Source organism: Quercus lobata, chromosome 4 (genome assembly GCF_001633185.2).
Source record: "Quercus lobata isolate SW786 chromosome 4, ValleyOak3.0 Primary Assembly, whole genome shotgun sequence".
Classification (NCBI taxonomy): domain Eukaryota; kingdom Viridiplantae; phylum Streptophyta; class Magnoliopsida; order Fagales; family Fagaceae; genus Quercus; species Quercus lobata.
In genome coordinates this window covers 26,362,697-26,379,741 of record NC_044907.1, presented here as the reverse complement: position 1 = coordinate 26,379,741, position 17,045 = coordinate 26,362,697, and the positions used below count along the sequence as shown (strand labels likewise).

General features: G+C 32.3%; 2 protein-coding genes across 2 annotated transcripts; one reads left to right on the top strand and one right to left on the bottom strand.

Moving 5' to 3' along the window:
* Nucleotides 1–8,956: 8,956 nt before the first annotated feature.
* LOC115984914 (protein FAR1-RELATED SEQUENCE 5-like) lies at nucleotides 8,957–9,448 on the top strand. The gene has a single exon (XM_031107899.1). The coding sequence runs from the start codon at nucleotides 8,957–8,959 to the stop codon at nucleotides 9,446–9,448; it is 492 nt and encodes a 163-aa protein (XP_030963759.1).
* A 1,459-nt stretch (nucleotides 9,449–10,907) lies between these two features.
* On the bottom strand, nucleotides 10,908–16,805 carry LOC115984913. The gene is made up of 9 exons (XM_031107898.1): nucleotides 16,689–16,805; nucleotides 16,577–16,615; nucleotides 16,280–16,357; nucleotides 14,885–15,014; nucleotides 14,466–14,518; nucleotides 14,042–14,179; nucleotides 12,822–12,908; nucleotides 11,499–11,581; nucleotides 10,908–11,318 (listed from the first exon to the last, which is right to left on the bottom strand). Exons 1-6 carry the CDS (start codon nucleotides 16,803–16,805, stop codon nucleotides 14,042–14,044), a joined length of 555 nt encoding a protein of 184 aa, XP_030963758.1. The 3' UTR covers nucleotides 10,908–11,318; nucleotides 11,499–11,581; nucleotides 12,822–12,908.
* Between the last annotated feature and the right edge of the window lie 240 nt (nucleotides 16,806–17,045).

The window sequence follows — 17,045 nt, the reverse complement described above, 5'->3', positions numbered from 1 at the left end:
AAAAAATATTTTCTTTTGCTCATTCAGCCTTTCTCACAATAAACTCTCACTTCTTCCCTCCTTTTATTTTTTCTCTCTTCTCACACTCTCACCATCACCCCCTCTGGCCTCTTCTCTTCCCACAAACTTCTCTCTCTATCTGCCTTTCTTCTCTTTTTTCTCCCTATTTGTTCTCCCCTCTATAATACCGTTCTTTAATAAGGTTTGTATTTTTTTTTCTCCTCATAGATCGGTCAACGGTTCTATAACAATTTTTGGTATATTTATCAAACTATTTGTACTGGATTAGTTTGCCAGTAAAAATGTGGCATTTTGAACTATTTAAAATGGAACTTAAGTTTATAATGATTATTTTGAATTATGAGAAGTATGGTTTATATATATATATATATATATATATATTATGAACGTTATTGTTTATATACATGAGCAAGATGAGTATTTGAGATCATGAAAATTGGATATCTAATTTTGATTGTATCTGTTATCAAAATTTTAGTTCGAAAACCAAATTCATTCTTGGTTTTTATTATTATTATTATTTATTTATATTGATTACATTAGGTGGGTTTACACAATACACATATTATACATATTTTAAATTATACAAGAAATGTTATACAAACTATGAATACCAAATACCAGAAAACATTCTCAAGCTCATTTTCAAGGTTATTACCAAACACCGAAAAATAAGATAATTTTTCAGAAAATACTCTCTGAAAAATGAATCATTTTCCAGAAAATGTTAATGCCTAAACAAATAGAGCGATATTCCTTATATTTTTTTATGTGCATATAGGGTGGAGCAAGAAAATTTTCCGGGATAAGACCAAATGATATGCATATGTTTGATCCACTCATTATTGTACTAATAAATTTTCAAACATCAATTTTCAGACATAAATACAAATTTGTTAGTTTTGACATGTGTGTGAGATTTTCCATATAAAATTAGTGGTACCATATATTGCACTATGAAAATTTATTTTGTAACCAAATATAGACTGTCAATTGGTTTAATGTTTCTCAAAATAAAAATATTGGTTTAATAAGTAAAAGGCAAAAAAAAAAAAAAAAAAAAAATCATCAACCTTAAAATAAATAAATAGAAAATGAAGTAAAGTACTAAAATAGAAATAAAAATGGAAAACAAAAAAAGAAGAGTAGAGAGATGGAAGAGACTTAGGCCCTGTTTGGTTATCATTGGTGTGAATTCATTTTCTCTTTTCATTTTCGGAACTCATTTTTTGTTTCTTAAATCTTGTATTCATTTTCTCTATTCAACTCATTTTATGTTTGGCATTATTTTTTAGTCTAGATTTTTCTTTTTTTCTTTTTATATTTTTCAATTAAAATTTCAACACAATTGAGAGAGAGGGATTTTTTTTTCAGTGTTAATGAGATTTATAGATTTGGTTTTTTTCTTTTACAAACGTGCCACTATATATATTTTTAAGAAAATGAAAATACTAAAAAATTGTATTTAATTTTTGTATTCAAATCTATTTTTTAAGTAGTGAATCTCATAAAAAGCTGAAAATGAATACAGAATATACCACTTTTTTTTTATCAAAACGAACAGGCCTTAGTGTGAGACGACTATGAGAAGACTTGCATTTGCATTGAGTCAAAAGGTCTTTTGGCAGGTGGCTAAAAAGTAGAATATTGGAAAATAATGCAAACTATAAAAGTGGTAGAGTTTTGTTATGCTGATGTGTTGGGGCCGGGAGGAGAGATGTTTGAACGAAACAATGACACATGGGGCCAGTCAGTTTCATTTGGGAGCCTTTAGGGCCTATTTTTTTGGGACTTTTCCGCCCCTCCCCCTCCCACGTGTTTTGGATGGAAATGTACTGCATAGACTATTAATTGGGTTAATAAATAAAATGATAAAAAAATCATCAATCATAAAATAAATTAACAAATAGAAAGTGGAGTAAAATAGAAATGAAAAAAAAGAGAAAGAAGAGAAGGAAAAATAGAGAGATTGAAGAGCAAAAATGCTAGTATCTAAATAAAACTCACGACTTGTTTATATGGTAAATTGTAAATGATAAAATAAAAGTAATAAATTTATAATTTTACTATTCATAATTTATCACATAAATAAGTTATGGTAAAATTGTAAATTTTGATATGATAAGTGTCATTACTTTGTTGAATAGAGCTTAGTGGGAAACTTTGTGAAAGACTTGTTGCATGGAAAGACGAGGCATTTTGGAAGGTGGCTAGAAAGTAGAATATTAGAAAAATGTAAATTGAAAAGATGAAGTGAAGGAAGCTAATATATAGTGCTAAACTTATAAAAATTGTAGGCTTGTAATGATGACGTTTTGGGGGAGAAAAGCAGTGACGCATGTGGGACCAGTCAATAATGTTATATAAAATATTCTTTAGGTCCTATCTTTTATCCAGCTATAATGTCTTTTTGAACATTTTTGGGGGCATAGTAAAAAGTGGCTCAGCATAAAAGTAATGCAACTTTACTCAAGAATTGTTGAAAACAATGTTTTGTATGGAAAGGCACTGCATATTTGTTTTGTTATGGTACTCTTTTTATCATTTTACTATGAATTTTCGACCCCTCGTACAATATGACATTCATGGTTGTTTTAGGTTTTGCTTAATTGAATATTTCATCATTACGTTCTTACAATTTTTTCTCCTTTGGTACTAGAAACTACTAGTTCTAATATACCTTATTCGAGTTTGTCTATTGAATTTGAAATAAAATATTTCAATACCATTCAAGGTTACCGCATATATATATATATATATATATATATATATTAATTACTATTATATAAAAAATAATAGATTAATATATACAATTTTTTTAAGATCTCAAATAAAGTGTGCATATTATTATTAAAAACAATTGCTTATGGTTCTTTTGTAAATAAAATTAACATTTTGGGTAATTCTACATAAGTAATCTTCCATGAAGGTTCACTAACAACTCTTTTTCTCATTTCCGAAACCCACTCACGTGAAAGCAACCAATTGATTTCCTTTTGTCTGTTCATCCCCCCTATCACAATAGTAAAGCGACGTACACATAATAAAATTGAATTTTTTTTTTTTTTCACACATGTTAAATTGAGAAACTTTTTATGCTTCTCGTTAGAATCATTATTAACATTTTATTTTTTACTCACAACCATTAACAATCTGCTATATTAATAGGTGTCAAATTATACCCGATTGCTTCATCTTTTTTTTTTTTTTTTTAATATTTCATCTGAGGTGGAACATGGGGGTTACCATTATGATTTGCATACCAATCCAAGATTTTCTGTTTGTTTCGGTAGGAGTGGATTGAATGATATTCAAAACTATTAAGAGTTGTGTACTATAAGAGCATCTATAATAGTAGTGCTAAAAAGCTATTTTTAGCACCACTATATATAAAAAGAGTGTTGCAATAGTGGTGCTAAAGGTAAAATTTTTACCTTCATTGCACTGTAGCTGAGAGCTATTTTTATTTTTATTTTTTATTATTCAATTGTCTGTTTAAAATACTATTTATTTATTTATTCTATTCTATTCTTTTATTATCCCACCCGTCTGAAACTCTCCACACTCAACAAACTCACGAACTCTCAACTCTCTCAAACTCTCACCTCTGAACTCTCACCTCTTTGTCTCATCGCCGCCGGCCCGACTCGAACCTCAATGTCACCAACCCACCAAAGCTCAATCATTCAAAACAAGACGAGGCTCCATGAACAATCAAAGTGCGTCGCTGCACTTCATCGAGGACTTGTTGTTCGTCGCTGAAGAACCTTTTGAAGACTCGCTAATCATTCTTGTCAAGGACAGTACAAACAAAAATCCCCAACTCCTCAACCACATTGTGATTCCGGTGAGTGCGATTGAGAAACGGTTAGATGAGCGCCACGTGGCTTCATCGTTGATCTTCATCTTCATCACCGATCTTCATCTTCGTGGGTCAGTGGTGGTGTGGCTGTGTTGGTGGTGATTTGTGTGGTGGTTTTTGGCTAATTTGGATTTTTGGCAATGGTTGTGGGTGGTTGTTCTTGGCTTGCTAGTTGTTGTTGGGTAGTTGTGGGTGGTTGTTCTTGGCTTGCTAGTTGTTGTTGGGTAGTTGTGGGTGGTTATTCTTGGTTGGCAGTGGTTGTGGATTGTGCTATTGATCAGTTTGTGGTGTTTTTTTTTTTGGTAGTGGGATGTATTATTTTATTGTGATGTTTATATTATTTTATTGTGTTGAAAACTAAAATAGATCCACTAATATTGGATGTTTTGTGAAATGAGTAAGTAAAATAGATAAAGCAGCTTTTTGTGGTGCTAAATAGCTAAAAAAAATAGCTTCACTGCTGTAAATGCTCTAAGTTGTAATTTAGCCAAATTTGAATTATCTCATGGAAAATGTCTAGTGTACACATAGTACACACTCTCTAAAAACAAAGGAACTGTCACAGTTTTGAAGTGTGTGTAATCCACCATACCCTTCCCTCTAGGGCCACCCATAATTTTGAAATTTTCCTTAATATATATAATTATTTTAATGCTTTTAAAATTTAGCCTACAAAAATAAGAGCTGACCCTCTAAATATTTGAATTAGTTTAATGATGCTCTTAAACTAAATAATCGGTCTAATAGTTATAGAAACATAACTTTATTTTTTGCAATTTTATTTTATTTTACAAAATGTGCTCTTATATCTGTCAAAATATTTGATAAAGTTTGACACCAAACATATTTGAATTTATATTTTTCAACTCATTATGTGGCATGTGTGTGTGTGGGAGGGGAGGGGAGGTGGTGGTCTTAATAAATATATTAATGTCACAACTTGGCCCTTAAACAAAAATTCTAAGCTCCACACCTGCTTCCCTCATATGGTAGCAACATGTTCCAAGAGAAGAGAGAGACATGATTCTCGTTGTGCATAAGTGCATTGGCAAATGGCCATACCCACACCTGTTGCGTGGTTCTTGGCTAGAATTATAGCCTATAAGATTATCTCGGCTTTAATTGTGAAAGGAAAAATTAAAGAAGCTAGGTGTTATTTTTTTATTCGTGGTACATAGAAGTGGAGCATGGCATAAAGAACTTGATTGATATTGCAATTCATAAAGAATATATGATGCACCCATGGCCATGAGGTTTTCACCTGTTGGCCTAACTATTTTTTGATAACACACAAACATACAACAACATGCCAACTTCAAAAATGCTAACAATTAGAGTCACCTGTTGGCCTAACTTTGATTATAAGATGTTTTAGATGTATTCTTTTTCTTTTGGTATTGAACAAATCTAGAACTTATGTATATAGAAATTCCTTTATTACTTGGTATATAACTAGTTAGAGAGCTTTCGTAATGGCCGATTAGACATTAGTTAACCAAGTGTGAAAGTAAATAAAATCACCTATAAAAAATTGATGTAATTGGGTCATTGACTCATTGTTTTAGGTGGTGTTCGTGGATCTTAGAAGGAAAGGTTTGGGAGAAGTCCGAATTTACCTTTGCTGACCTAGTTATATTTTGTTTAATTAAAATAATTTAGTATATATCTTTGTCTTTTCCTTCAAATATTTTTATTTGATTATTTAGCTACAATGATTTAAATAATTTAACTTGATTTAAAAAATTGTATATTCTTCTCAAATCTAAATAATACATGTGTAAAGTTTTTAAGAGAACATGATTTGTTGGGGTCTCAATGAAATCTCATCAAATCTAATCGGAGAAAACCTAATACTGGCAGAGAAACACACATATTGGGGGAGAACAACGCATGACTTGTGATGGTGGAGATTGGTCAAATCTGTTGGAATCAAGTTTTCATGCAACGAGTAGCCAACCAACCCATCGAAATCAATTTCTAAGGGCGAGGACCTACCACCAACGGTGTCATCAAATCTGATTGGCTGGGACGGGTGGGTTGGTTCCACAGGGTGCTAGGACAACCCTAGTTATAGATTCAAATCCATGCATATTTATTAAAAAAAATTAAAATTTTTTCTAAAATAATAGAAAGATAAGGTATCACTAAGCACTAACAAATGCCTTAGTTGATTACATAGTCGTGTTGAAACTCATTAGAAATTGTAGATGCGTAAGTACGTAACAATCATAGGTAGTTATAAAGCCATGATTATGTATTGGAAAAAATAATCTGCTTACCACTAAACGACATTGACAAACTGGTCCATAATGTCATTCTCTTTCTTTTTTTTTTTTTGATGGGACATAATGTCAGTCTCTTTGGATAGGGTTTGGCTTCATGTCAAATTAAATTATTGCTGCATGTTTTGCATTCTACCTAAAGAAATTGGGAACCGGATCCTCTCCATTTCAAAGTGAAATGGAGAGGCTCCAGTTCACGGTGGAGATTGATTTCAAAATGATCAAGGGCTAGAAAAGTGCCACATCATTTAAAATGAAAACAGTACACTTAACCCCAGTTAAGCAATTAAACCGGAGGATTTATTTAACTCAACCGGACAAAAAAACACTTTTTGGAGGGAAAAGTGAAACAGAGTTAGAGGAACTTCTCTGCACTGAAAAACAAAAAAAACCTTATAGGAGGGAAAAGCTTCACAGAAGGTTAGAGATATATCCCACGTTCAATGCTTCATAGATTTTAACCAAAAAAAAAAAAAAGCATCACAGAAGGTTCAAAGAATGTAAGACATCTCTGTTTCTATCTTGCCATCCCACGTTCAAAACTTCATAGATTTTAACCAAAATTAAAAGAGCTTTGCAGAAGGCTTAGAGAACAAGTTCAGCTTCAAAGCATCTCTGTTTCCATCTTGCCAAAACAAAGGTATATCCGTAAACTTGTTTATGCTTATCTTATTTGATGTTTGATCATTTTTCTGCATTTATATTGTTGTCAAGGAGCAATAGCCTAATACAGAGGAGTGATAATCAGCAGACAAAGATCTTTCAATAATAAACTTAGGGACAACACATGGGCAATTATTGTTCAACCTCACCACCATTGCCCCCAGATATTGACAGGAACGAATCAATCAAAGTTTTGGAAACCCAAATAAGCAAAAAAAATTAAAGGAAAATTTTTTACCTGCTGCTTAATTCCAGGGACTTTAAGCACTTTCTTATTCTCCTCTTTTATAATGTAAGAAAAGCAGTAAAAAATTAACGTCTTAGGCAATTGTTGTCATATAATAATAGAGAAACAAGATATAATGAATGAATAAACAATACTAAACTCCGAAAACTAACTATGTAATTCAAAAGAAACTATCCAAAGAATAATCTTTTCTCACCAATATTGCCAACGATGAATCAAGAAAACAGAACACTCAAATAGCAATGAGATTACCATGATAAGAAATTACATAATAAGAATCACAGTTAAGACTTACAGGTCCCTAATGGTTTGATCAAAGACCTTCTTCATTGTAGCTGATGTTCAAATAAATTTTTTCAAGTCAGGGGGTTCATTTGAACCCCCTAATATGAACCCCTAAAATGTATGTGCAGCTGCCCCTGATTACTGAACATAAGAAAACGAGTTTTACTCACAAAAAAAGAAAATGAGTTAATTTTTGAACGCTTTCCCTAAAAACAAAAGGATGGTATAGCAAGTGTACTCTAGTCATGGCCCTTATGACCAATAAATATGCCTTTTTTAGTAGCTTTTTTGAAAAAAAAAAAAAAAACACCTGCCATTAACACGTGCAACTTTGATATTTAAATGACTAATTGTAGAGATTTGCTGATAAGGGAACTTTATCAAAGTAAATTTGTCACTCAAAAAGGTAAGTATCTTGTCAAATACTTTGTGATAAATCTCACCATACTTTATAATTAAATAAGATTGAACATTGAAATTTCTGTTTAGACCCCAATGTGAATTAATGAGCAAAATTATCAAATTATATTGATGAAGTGATCCACTCAAACAATTAATTTTTAACTATAGTTAAGCAATTAACAAATCAATAAGTAATATAAAAAGCACATTAAGCATGACATAACATTTGGTGATGAAGTGGAAAATCAAAGAAGAATATCTTTACTGGAGAAACCACTTCGGAAAGTAGATTAGGAAAGTATATTCTTACGACCTCACTCAAGCGAGAGACATGCAAAATCTCGGACCTTTAGTGTTCCACTTAAGCAAGTTTACCATCTTGCTTGAGCACACCTCACATCGCACTTCATCTATCTTGACCTTTGCTCAAGCAAACCTTTTTAGTAAGCATTTCTTTGAGTAGCTCTAAATATAAACTAAAAAACTAACTAGATTTTCAAACGGATAAAATTACATCAATAAATTTGAATTTATTACCATAAAATGTTATGGAATGGATCAACACTAAAATCCTTACACACATGATCCTAATTCATAGTGTAATCAATAAGTTTAGTGGCACAATTTAAAAAAAAATATATATATTTCCACAGCTGTTAATATAGTCTATTATAATCGGTTCATAAGAAAATAGTATCAATGATGAGTTTATGTGAAATTAAAAAATGATTACTTGTATGCTTAATGTGGATTATGGACATATATAGAGAGGTGATCAAAAAGATACTGTTGTGGTGTTGATCACAAGGTTTAGATATTTCAATTAATAAATTTCTCCTTTGAAAAAAAAAATCTCATAATAAATAAGTTCTTTAATCATAATAAGAAGATTCCTTTATAATGATTCTTGATGGCATATTATGAATGCAAGATTTTAAAGAACATTTTTATTACTATCATGTTTAAATTGACTGCCCTTTGAGTGAGTTGAGTTGAAATCATGCTTGGTCATCTTGAATTTTTATGTTTAGTAACAAAAATATATAACATTTCTCTCATATGAGGTACATCCTCATTAGTATGTTGATCATTCATTACATCCTTATTTTTTTTTTTTACATCATCTCTATTTTGAAAATAAATGATAGGTGAAAGTTATAATAAATTTATGTTCAATTTTTTCTAGGGATAATGATGGGAATACATGTTCCTTCTCATGTGCCCATGGAATCTACCCCATTTAAAGGGATGGAGTTTGAAGCGGATGAGATTGCATATGGTTTTTATAATGAATATGGCAGAAATGCTGGTTTTAGTATTAGAAAAGAGTATGTAAATAAATGTAAAAAGACTGGTGTGGTTACTTCAAGAAGATTTGTGTGTGCAAAGGAGGGGGTTCGAGGCAAAGACAAGAGAGATCAGAATGTAAAGAATCCACGAGCAGAAACAAGATGTGGTTGTGAAGCACGTTTGGTTATTGTACTTAACCGAGATAGTAAAAAATATGTGGTGAGTGAATTTATTGCTGAGCATAACCACTATCTCCACCTTCCATCAACTGTGCACATGATGCCATCACAACGGAAAGTGGATGCAACTCATGCTATTGAAATTGATTTGGCACATGAATCGGGATTAAGACTAAAGCAATCTCAAGAGTTGTTTTTATTGCATAATTACTGTTAAAAGTTACTGCATAATTACTGTTACTTTTACTGCATAATTATTGTTAAAATTTCTGCATAATTACTTTTAAAATTACTGCATAATTATGTTACTGTTACTGCATAATTGATGTTACTGTTACTGCATAATTCATGTTACTGCATAGGTCTGGTATTGCATGGCATAAATATGTTTTTCTGCATAATTGTTATGCTAGGCAAGAGTTGTTTTTACTGCATAATTACTATTAAAAGTTACTGCATAATTATTGTTAAAGTTTCTGCATAATTACTGTTAAAATTACTGCATAATTGATGTTACTGTTACTGCATAATTGATGTTACTGTTGCTGCATAATTCACGTTACTGCATAGGTCTGGTATTGCATGGCATAAATATATTTTTCTGCATAATTGTTATGCTAGGCAAGAATTGTTTTTACTGCATAATTACTGTTAAAAGTTACTGCATAATTACTGTTACTTACTGCATAATTACTGTTAAAGTTACTGCATAATTAATATTACTGTTACTGCATAATGTTGAAGTTACTGCATAACTGATATTACTGTTACTGCATAATTGATGTTACTGTTGCTGCATAATTCACGTTACTGCATAGGTCTGGTATTGCATGGCATAAATATATTTTTCTGCATAATTGTTATGCTAGGCAAGAATTGTTTTTACTGCATAATTACTGTTAAAAGTTACTGCATAATTACTGTTACTTACTGCATAATTACTGTTAAAGTTACTGCATAATTAATATTACTGTTACTACATAATGTTGAAGTTACTGCATAACTGATATTACTGTTACTGCATAATTGATGTTACTGTTGCTGCATAATTCATGTTACTGCATAGGTCTGGTATTGCATGGCATAAATATATTTTTCTGCATAATTGTTATGCTAGGCAAGAATTGTTTTTACTGCATAATTACTGTTAAAAGTTACTGCATAATTACTGTTACTTACTGCATAATTACTGTTAAAGTTACTGCATAATTAATATTACTGTTACTACATAATGTTGAAGTTACTGCATAACTGATATTACTGTTACTGCATAATTGATGTTACTGTTGCTGCATAATTCATGTTACTGCATAGGTCTGGTATTGCATGGCATAAATATATTTTTCTGCATAATTGTTATGCTAGACAAGAGTTGTCTTTACTTTGTAATTACTGTTAAAAGTTACTGCATCATTACTGTTACTTTTACTGCATAATTACTGTTAAAGTTACTGCATAATTAATATTACTGTTACTGCATAATGTTGAAGTTACTGCATAATTGATATTACTATTACTGCATAATTGATGTTACTGCATAGGTCTAGTGCACACCCACATGCTACTAACTTCTTGTCCCCTACACACCCTGGCTTTACCCGCACCACCTATGCAGCACACCCTTACACCTACTTAAAATTATCTACAAATACCAATAGCCCACAACTATCAAAATCTTTACTTACAAATATCTGTAAATATCCACATTCCACATGTCACAATCCTTACAATTAAAATTCAATCCTTACAATAACAACTGTCACAATCCTTACAATCACAATCCTTACAATCAAAATTCAATTCTTACAATAACAATTGTCACAATCCTTACAATCAAAATTCAATCCTTACAATCCTTACAATAACAAATGTCACAATACTACTTTTGAAGACTCTAGGCCATTATGTGCGGGGCATGGTGCAGCTGATGCACTGTGAAGCTGTGCATACCATTCTTCATTGTTTGCCATCTTTTACAATCTTACAATGAATAGACATTTTGAACTTTCCTTCTTCATCGAGTTTCCCTACCCCTCTTGTCTTTAAGTGTCCATTTTCTGGCTTGCAATCAATTGTTACTCGAAGCCCTGCACCATGATGCACAAAATTATTGTTACTTGTTTTTCAATATTATTTGTATATGGCATCATTAATCATATGCAAGAAAAAAGAACAATGCACCCATCACGAGTAGAATAAAAAGGAAACAATGCATCAACCCTGAACACTTCAGTATTTATGACAGTTCCAAAAAAAGAAAACCATACCTGTAAAGGCATGTTTAGTCTTAATGTTACTCTGCTCACAGTCTGCACAAGCAGCTAGACCATAAACACTTAAACTCATCATACTGTCATACACATGAAAAAAAAAAAAAAAAAAAAAAAAAAAAAAAAACAGATCAAGAAATACTCCAATTTGGACCAAAAAAAAAAAAAATTCCTAACTTTTGAGGGATTGATTTCAAATGTCTGCTAGAGCAAATACTCGCTCACCATTAAGCAATTAAAAAAATCATTATTTGAAGTAATTTTCGGTTTATAGCTAATCAAGAAAAACATGGAACATGAATTAGAAATATTCATGAATTAGTTTGACAATGGTAAAACGCATTCATCAACTTAAAGATTATGATGAATATATAACAACTTTAAATCAGCAAAGCAAACCTTCACAAAAGTTTGGGATTTAGTCCTCTCATGGTGAAAAATGACAAAAGATATATGCTTGTTTATTTAAAAGGAAAACAAGTAGGTAAACCACCATATATACATACAGATTCTGTTAACAAGAAAACAAGAGACATATAGCTATTAATCCATCTAAGCTTTGGCCACAATAAATAGGGAAAATTCATAAAACAAACTCTTGTTCATAAGCTCATTTGTGCCTAAATTTAAATGCAATTTCTGCTTTATTGTATAGATTAGTACCATATTTGTATAACTTAGAAATGCCCAATTAGAATTAGAGTTCATAAATCAGTAACATATCCGTATAACATTGAAATGCCCAAGAATTAAAGTTCATCTAGAAATATTTGAAGATTTATTAAAAGAAATAACATTCACCAAATTTTCAAACATTCTTTTGAACCAAAAACCCAGAATGTTTGAGGGAGGCCTTAACATATAAAAATCTAAATTGACTACTTAAAATTTGGGCTAAACTTGTTAAGTATGATTGGTAACAATTCAAGCAAGCAAAAATTTTCCCCTCAAGTTAGCCTATCAAGAGCCACAGTTTATACCTTTAAAATGAACTACAACACGCAAAATACCCATCTGCAATTTAGGAAAATAACAGGTACCTAAGAAAAATTAGGACAAAAAGAGAAATTTCATAATGATTTTTTTAGCTTATACCAAGCAACACAATTACTTTACTGATGTCAAAGACGACAACACACAACAACTACAAGCAGGCCACTTTCCCTTCAATCACAGCACATTTGGCTGTACCCAAAAACCTCCATTGTTTTATGCAAAAGGAAACCTAGTCACTAATAAAAACTGAAACAAAATGGGGGTTTCGGTCATATCTAAAAAGCAAATAAAAAGAAGAGAAAATAAAGAGAAAAAGAAGGGTACCAGCGGCCACCAATGGTGTAAACACCGTCTATATGCACCGCCGCTGGCAGTAGGTTGGTTGCAAGATGAAGCTCGGCCAAGAACAATCTGTAGCCAATAACACAAATTCCACATTATTTTTTTCCCAAGTACAACAGGGAATTCAATTTCTTTATCAAAAGAAAACGAAATCCTAATAAAATACTAAAAATTAAAAAATCTTTTTTTTTTTAAGTTTATTATGTGTGTCCCTGTCCACATGCCTAGCCCATTGAAGCTTGATATTCTTGTTTGAGAAGTCCTGAGTCCTATTAGTCTAAATTACTTAAGGTGTCTTCAAGAATCCTATTCTTCTGTCCTGCATCATTTTTATCACTAAATCCACTCCATTACCATCGTTAATGAGACATAAATTATACTGAGTATCATCTCTGATCCACCCTTAACAGAAATCAAGCAAACCACCAAAGGTTCAGTTTTGATAATTACTAGCCATCAGCTAACCATTGATTCTCCATTCTCTATAGATTCTCCACTGTTCTAATCAAGTATCAACCTATTATTAGCTTCTTAAGTGAAATTATGCTATTATCAAACAATGCATAAGATGGTCCACAATTAGAGTCTAAGAGTCATATCTACGGCCACTAAAACAAAGATCACCTTTTCTTTTATTTCTTGGCCCCACAGCAAAGGGCCTGTTTGAGTGTCCAAAGAAAATTAAAATGTTTTATTGTGTTTTGCATACAATTTTATGAAAGGATTAAGGTTTTCAACCATCAAAGATTAACTTTTCTACCATTTCTTAACACTAAATTGGCCAGGCAGCAAAAGGCCTGTTTGAATGTCCATTGAAATTAAAATGTTTTATTGTGTTTTGCATACAATTAATGAAAGGTTTAAGAGTTTCAACTTTCAACCATCACTAAGTGCAACAGTTGGAAAAAAAAAAAAAAAAAATCTGTAAAAGGGGCATTTTATGTGTTTGCAAAATATGATTGGAACCATTGAAATTGAATAACACTGGACAACTAAACATATCCTAAATTCCTTTCTGAACTTTCTCTTCAATGCTCTGTAAAAGTCGCTCATCTTTTTGGATTTATTTTCTAATACTACTATGTATTTCTTGAAAATGATGCAGCCATGTTGGTTCACAAATGAACATAATATTTTCATGAAAGAATCCCTACTTTTCCAGGAAATTCTTTGGATAGTGCCTTGATAGTATAATTTTGTACCTAGGTATCATCAATTGAAGAATTTTTGGGATGAACCACTCCATCAATCACATCAGCTGCTTCATCAATGCCACCACAGTTCACCATGAGACGACCATTTGGCATCAATCTATCATTCAATTCTAACCAGGTTTGAACCTGCCAAAAATCAGAAAGCGAGGAAAAATCAACAAAGAAATAGTCAAGCAGTGTTTGTGGATGACAGCAGAGAGTGTGTAGAACCTTGGCTCAAAGGACAAGATGATCACAGTGAAGTGCATTAACAATTGAAGAGTTGATTGAAACTTTTAACTGTGATAAATTTAAAACGGCACTTGTACTGTGTTGGAGAACTTTTGAACAGGAAATATCAAAGACCATGGCACCATGTCACTATGTCAAAAGCCAAGTCCCAACCCTTCATGTAAAAAAGTGAGATACAAACCTCTTGCAACCGCGGCAATACTTTTCCACCAGAAAACAAGTCAACGACAATGCCTGATATCATTTCAAGCACAACTTAGTGAGACAAAGAGGAGCGAAGTACAACTAAAAGCCATCCTTGTGAAAAGGAGGAAATGAGTTAGTTAAAGGAGGCATGTCCTAGAGATTGAAGTGCAATGAAATTAGATGACAAAAACTATAAGAATTGAAACAGTAATCATGCTTCGTCTTTTTTGTTTTATTTTTTTTTTAAAAGATAAGTAGAGAAGTCCACCAAGAGACTAACAAGACCCACAACCCATCCAGAAGTACCCCAGAACATAAATCTAGTTCCGAAATTTAAACAATCCAAAAAGTCCTAAAAAGAAACAGAAGAAGATGAAATAGGTAAGACAAAAGCAATGCAGAAAGGAATCTCACCAGCAAACCCTCCAGAAGCATTAACTGACTGTGAAAGGGCATTCCCAATATGAACATTAAGAATGCCACCAGCTACAGTGTGCTTCTCAAGATCCGAAAGCCCAAGATATTCTCTCGATTTCTCAATCAACTAGAATAGAAAAATTATGAGCTATGGATGCAGTCAACCCGGGAACCAAAAGCTTTCAAGCATTTAACTAATGCAGATATGCTATCAGTGTAAGAAAACAATTGGACAAAAACCACTGTAATAACATCCAATGTAAGTATTATTGCTAATATGTTTTTTAAACCATGTTACTTAGTAGGAAAGCAGCATATAGTGCTCCTATTTGATCCTATAACTAGGAGAAAAAAGTTTCTTCAAAGCTGATAGAAAACTAGAAAATCCAAACCATTATAAGCCTCTGAAATGATTATAACTTTCCTTCCACCACTACTGTGCTTCATAATTGCAATATAATAGCCGATATTATACTTGCACCTTTACTAAGTGCTTAGCAATAAATAGAGGGCCCTATAAAATCTCAATGTTGCTGCACAATGTGTTTTCATATCCTACGATAAATAAATTCCCATGGAATATAAATTTCAAATTAAGATTGCTAATTGAAATAGGCTCATTAATCTCTTTTCTTACTTTTTAGATATTACTGCAATAGACTATGAAATAGTGAAGTTGCAATAGTACATGTTAAATTATTGACTGTCTCAAAAGTTTAAGTTATGAGATATGGTAAATTTAATTATTTAATCACATATTTCTAACAGTCTCCCTCACGTGTGGGCTCAAAATATCTTTTAATACCTTCCTGAGCTTTTCATATGACAATAGATCAAGAGACCAATAAGTTTTAGAGGTTCATAGATATATGGTGTATGTCAGTGGATGCACTTTATTAAGATATTGACATTTTAAGAGAATCCAGGCCAATGCTTCTCAACTCAGAATTTCTGGGTGGTATAACTAGCACATTGTGAGAGGTTTTTTGTGGGATTCCTTTAAAAGATTAGTTGATCAATGTAATTTGTGGGATCTTCGAGCTTGAAGTTGGTCCCAGATCTTTATAATATATATAGCCTTAAGAAATTTAAATTATTAAGTTGACTGGTCTTTGGGATCTCAAAATTTTGAAGTGCATTACCGATAGTAATTGCAAAACCAACAGTGTCCCATATTTCTTTGTTAATTAAAAAATCCCAACATCTCTACATCCTACAGAAAATAACTACAAAAACAATAACTACCACAGCACAATCAAAGACATAAAAATAATTTACTAGGAAGACAGCAGATTATGATGGAAACCATTATTTAAATATATATATATATATATATATATATATATATAAATTTGTATAAATCTATTGGACATGATACTTAGTGTACCCTACAATTTCATCAATCTCCCAGCCTTCAAGTTGCAATGATGGCCACAAGTCAAGCATTAGACGGGCAGTAGTTCCGCCAACCTGACACAATTAGAATAATATTTCATTCATGAAATAACAAGTTTGGTTCAGAAAGATATATATATATATATATATATATATATATATATATATTACAATAATCTCAAAGAAGATATCCACATTATTCCAAAGAGTTACCAAACCAAAGATAGCAATGGGACCTTTTGTTGAGAAAATTAAAATAAGGAAAAATCAAAGAGGGAGATAGAGGAACTTCACCGGAACCACGGCCGGAATTGGTGGAGCGGAACACAGTGGCTGCTAGCGATAGCCATGGAGATCGAGCATCAACTTCTCTCTTTCCCGATTTTCCCAAAACCCAAACCCTAACCTTCTCTGATTTGGGCCTGAACCAAATCGGCAAGGCTGGCTCACCGCAACCACCACCTCCGATGGTGGCTTCTTCTCTCCTTCGACCAAAATCTCTTTCTCTGTCTCTCAATCTCATTTCCCTCCATAGATCAAACCTGAAAGATCATCAACCTCTCTCTTTCCCGATTTTCTCCAAACCCAAACCCTAACCTTCTCTGATTTGGGTCTGAAAAGCATCAATGTCTCTCTCTACACCCGATTCTCTCCAAACCCCAACCCTTTCTCTCTCTGATCTGGGTTTAAAGAGGACAAACCCAAACCCTAACCTTCTCTGATTTGGATCTGAAAAGCGTCTCTCTCTACACCCGATTCTCTC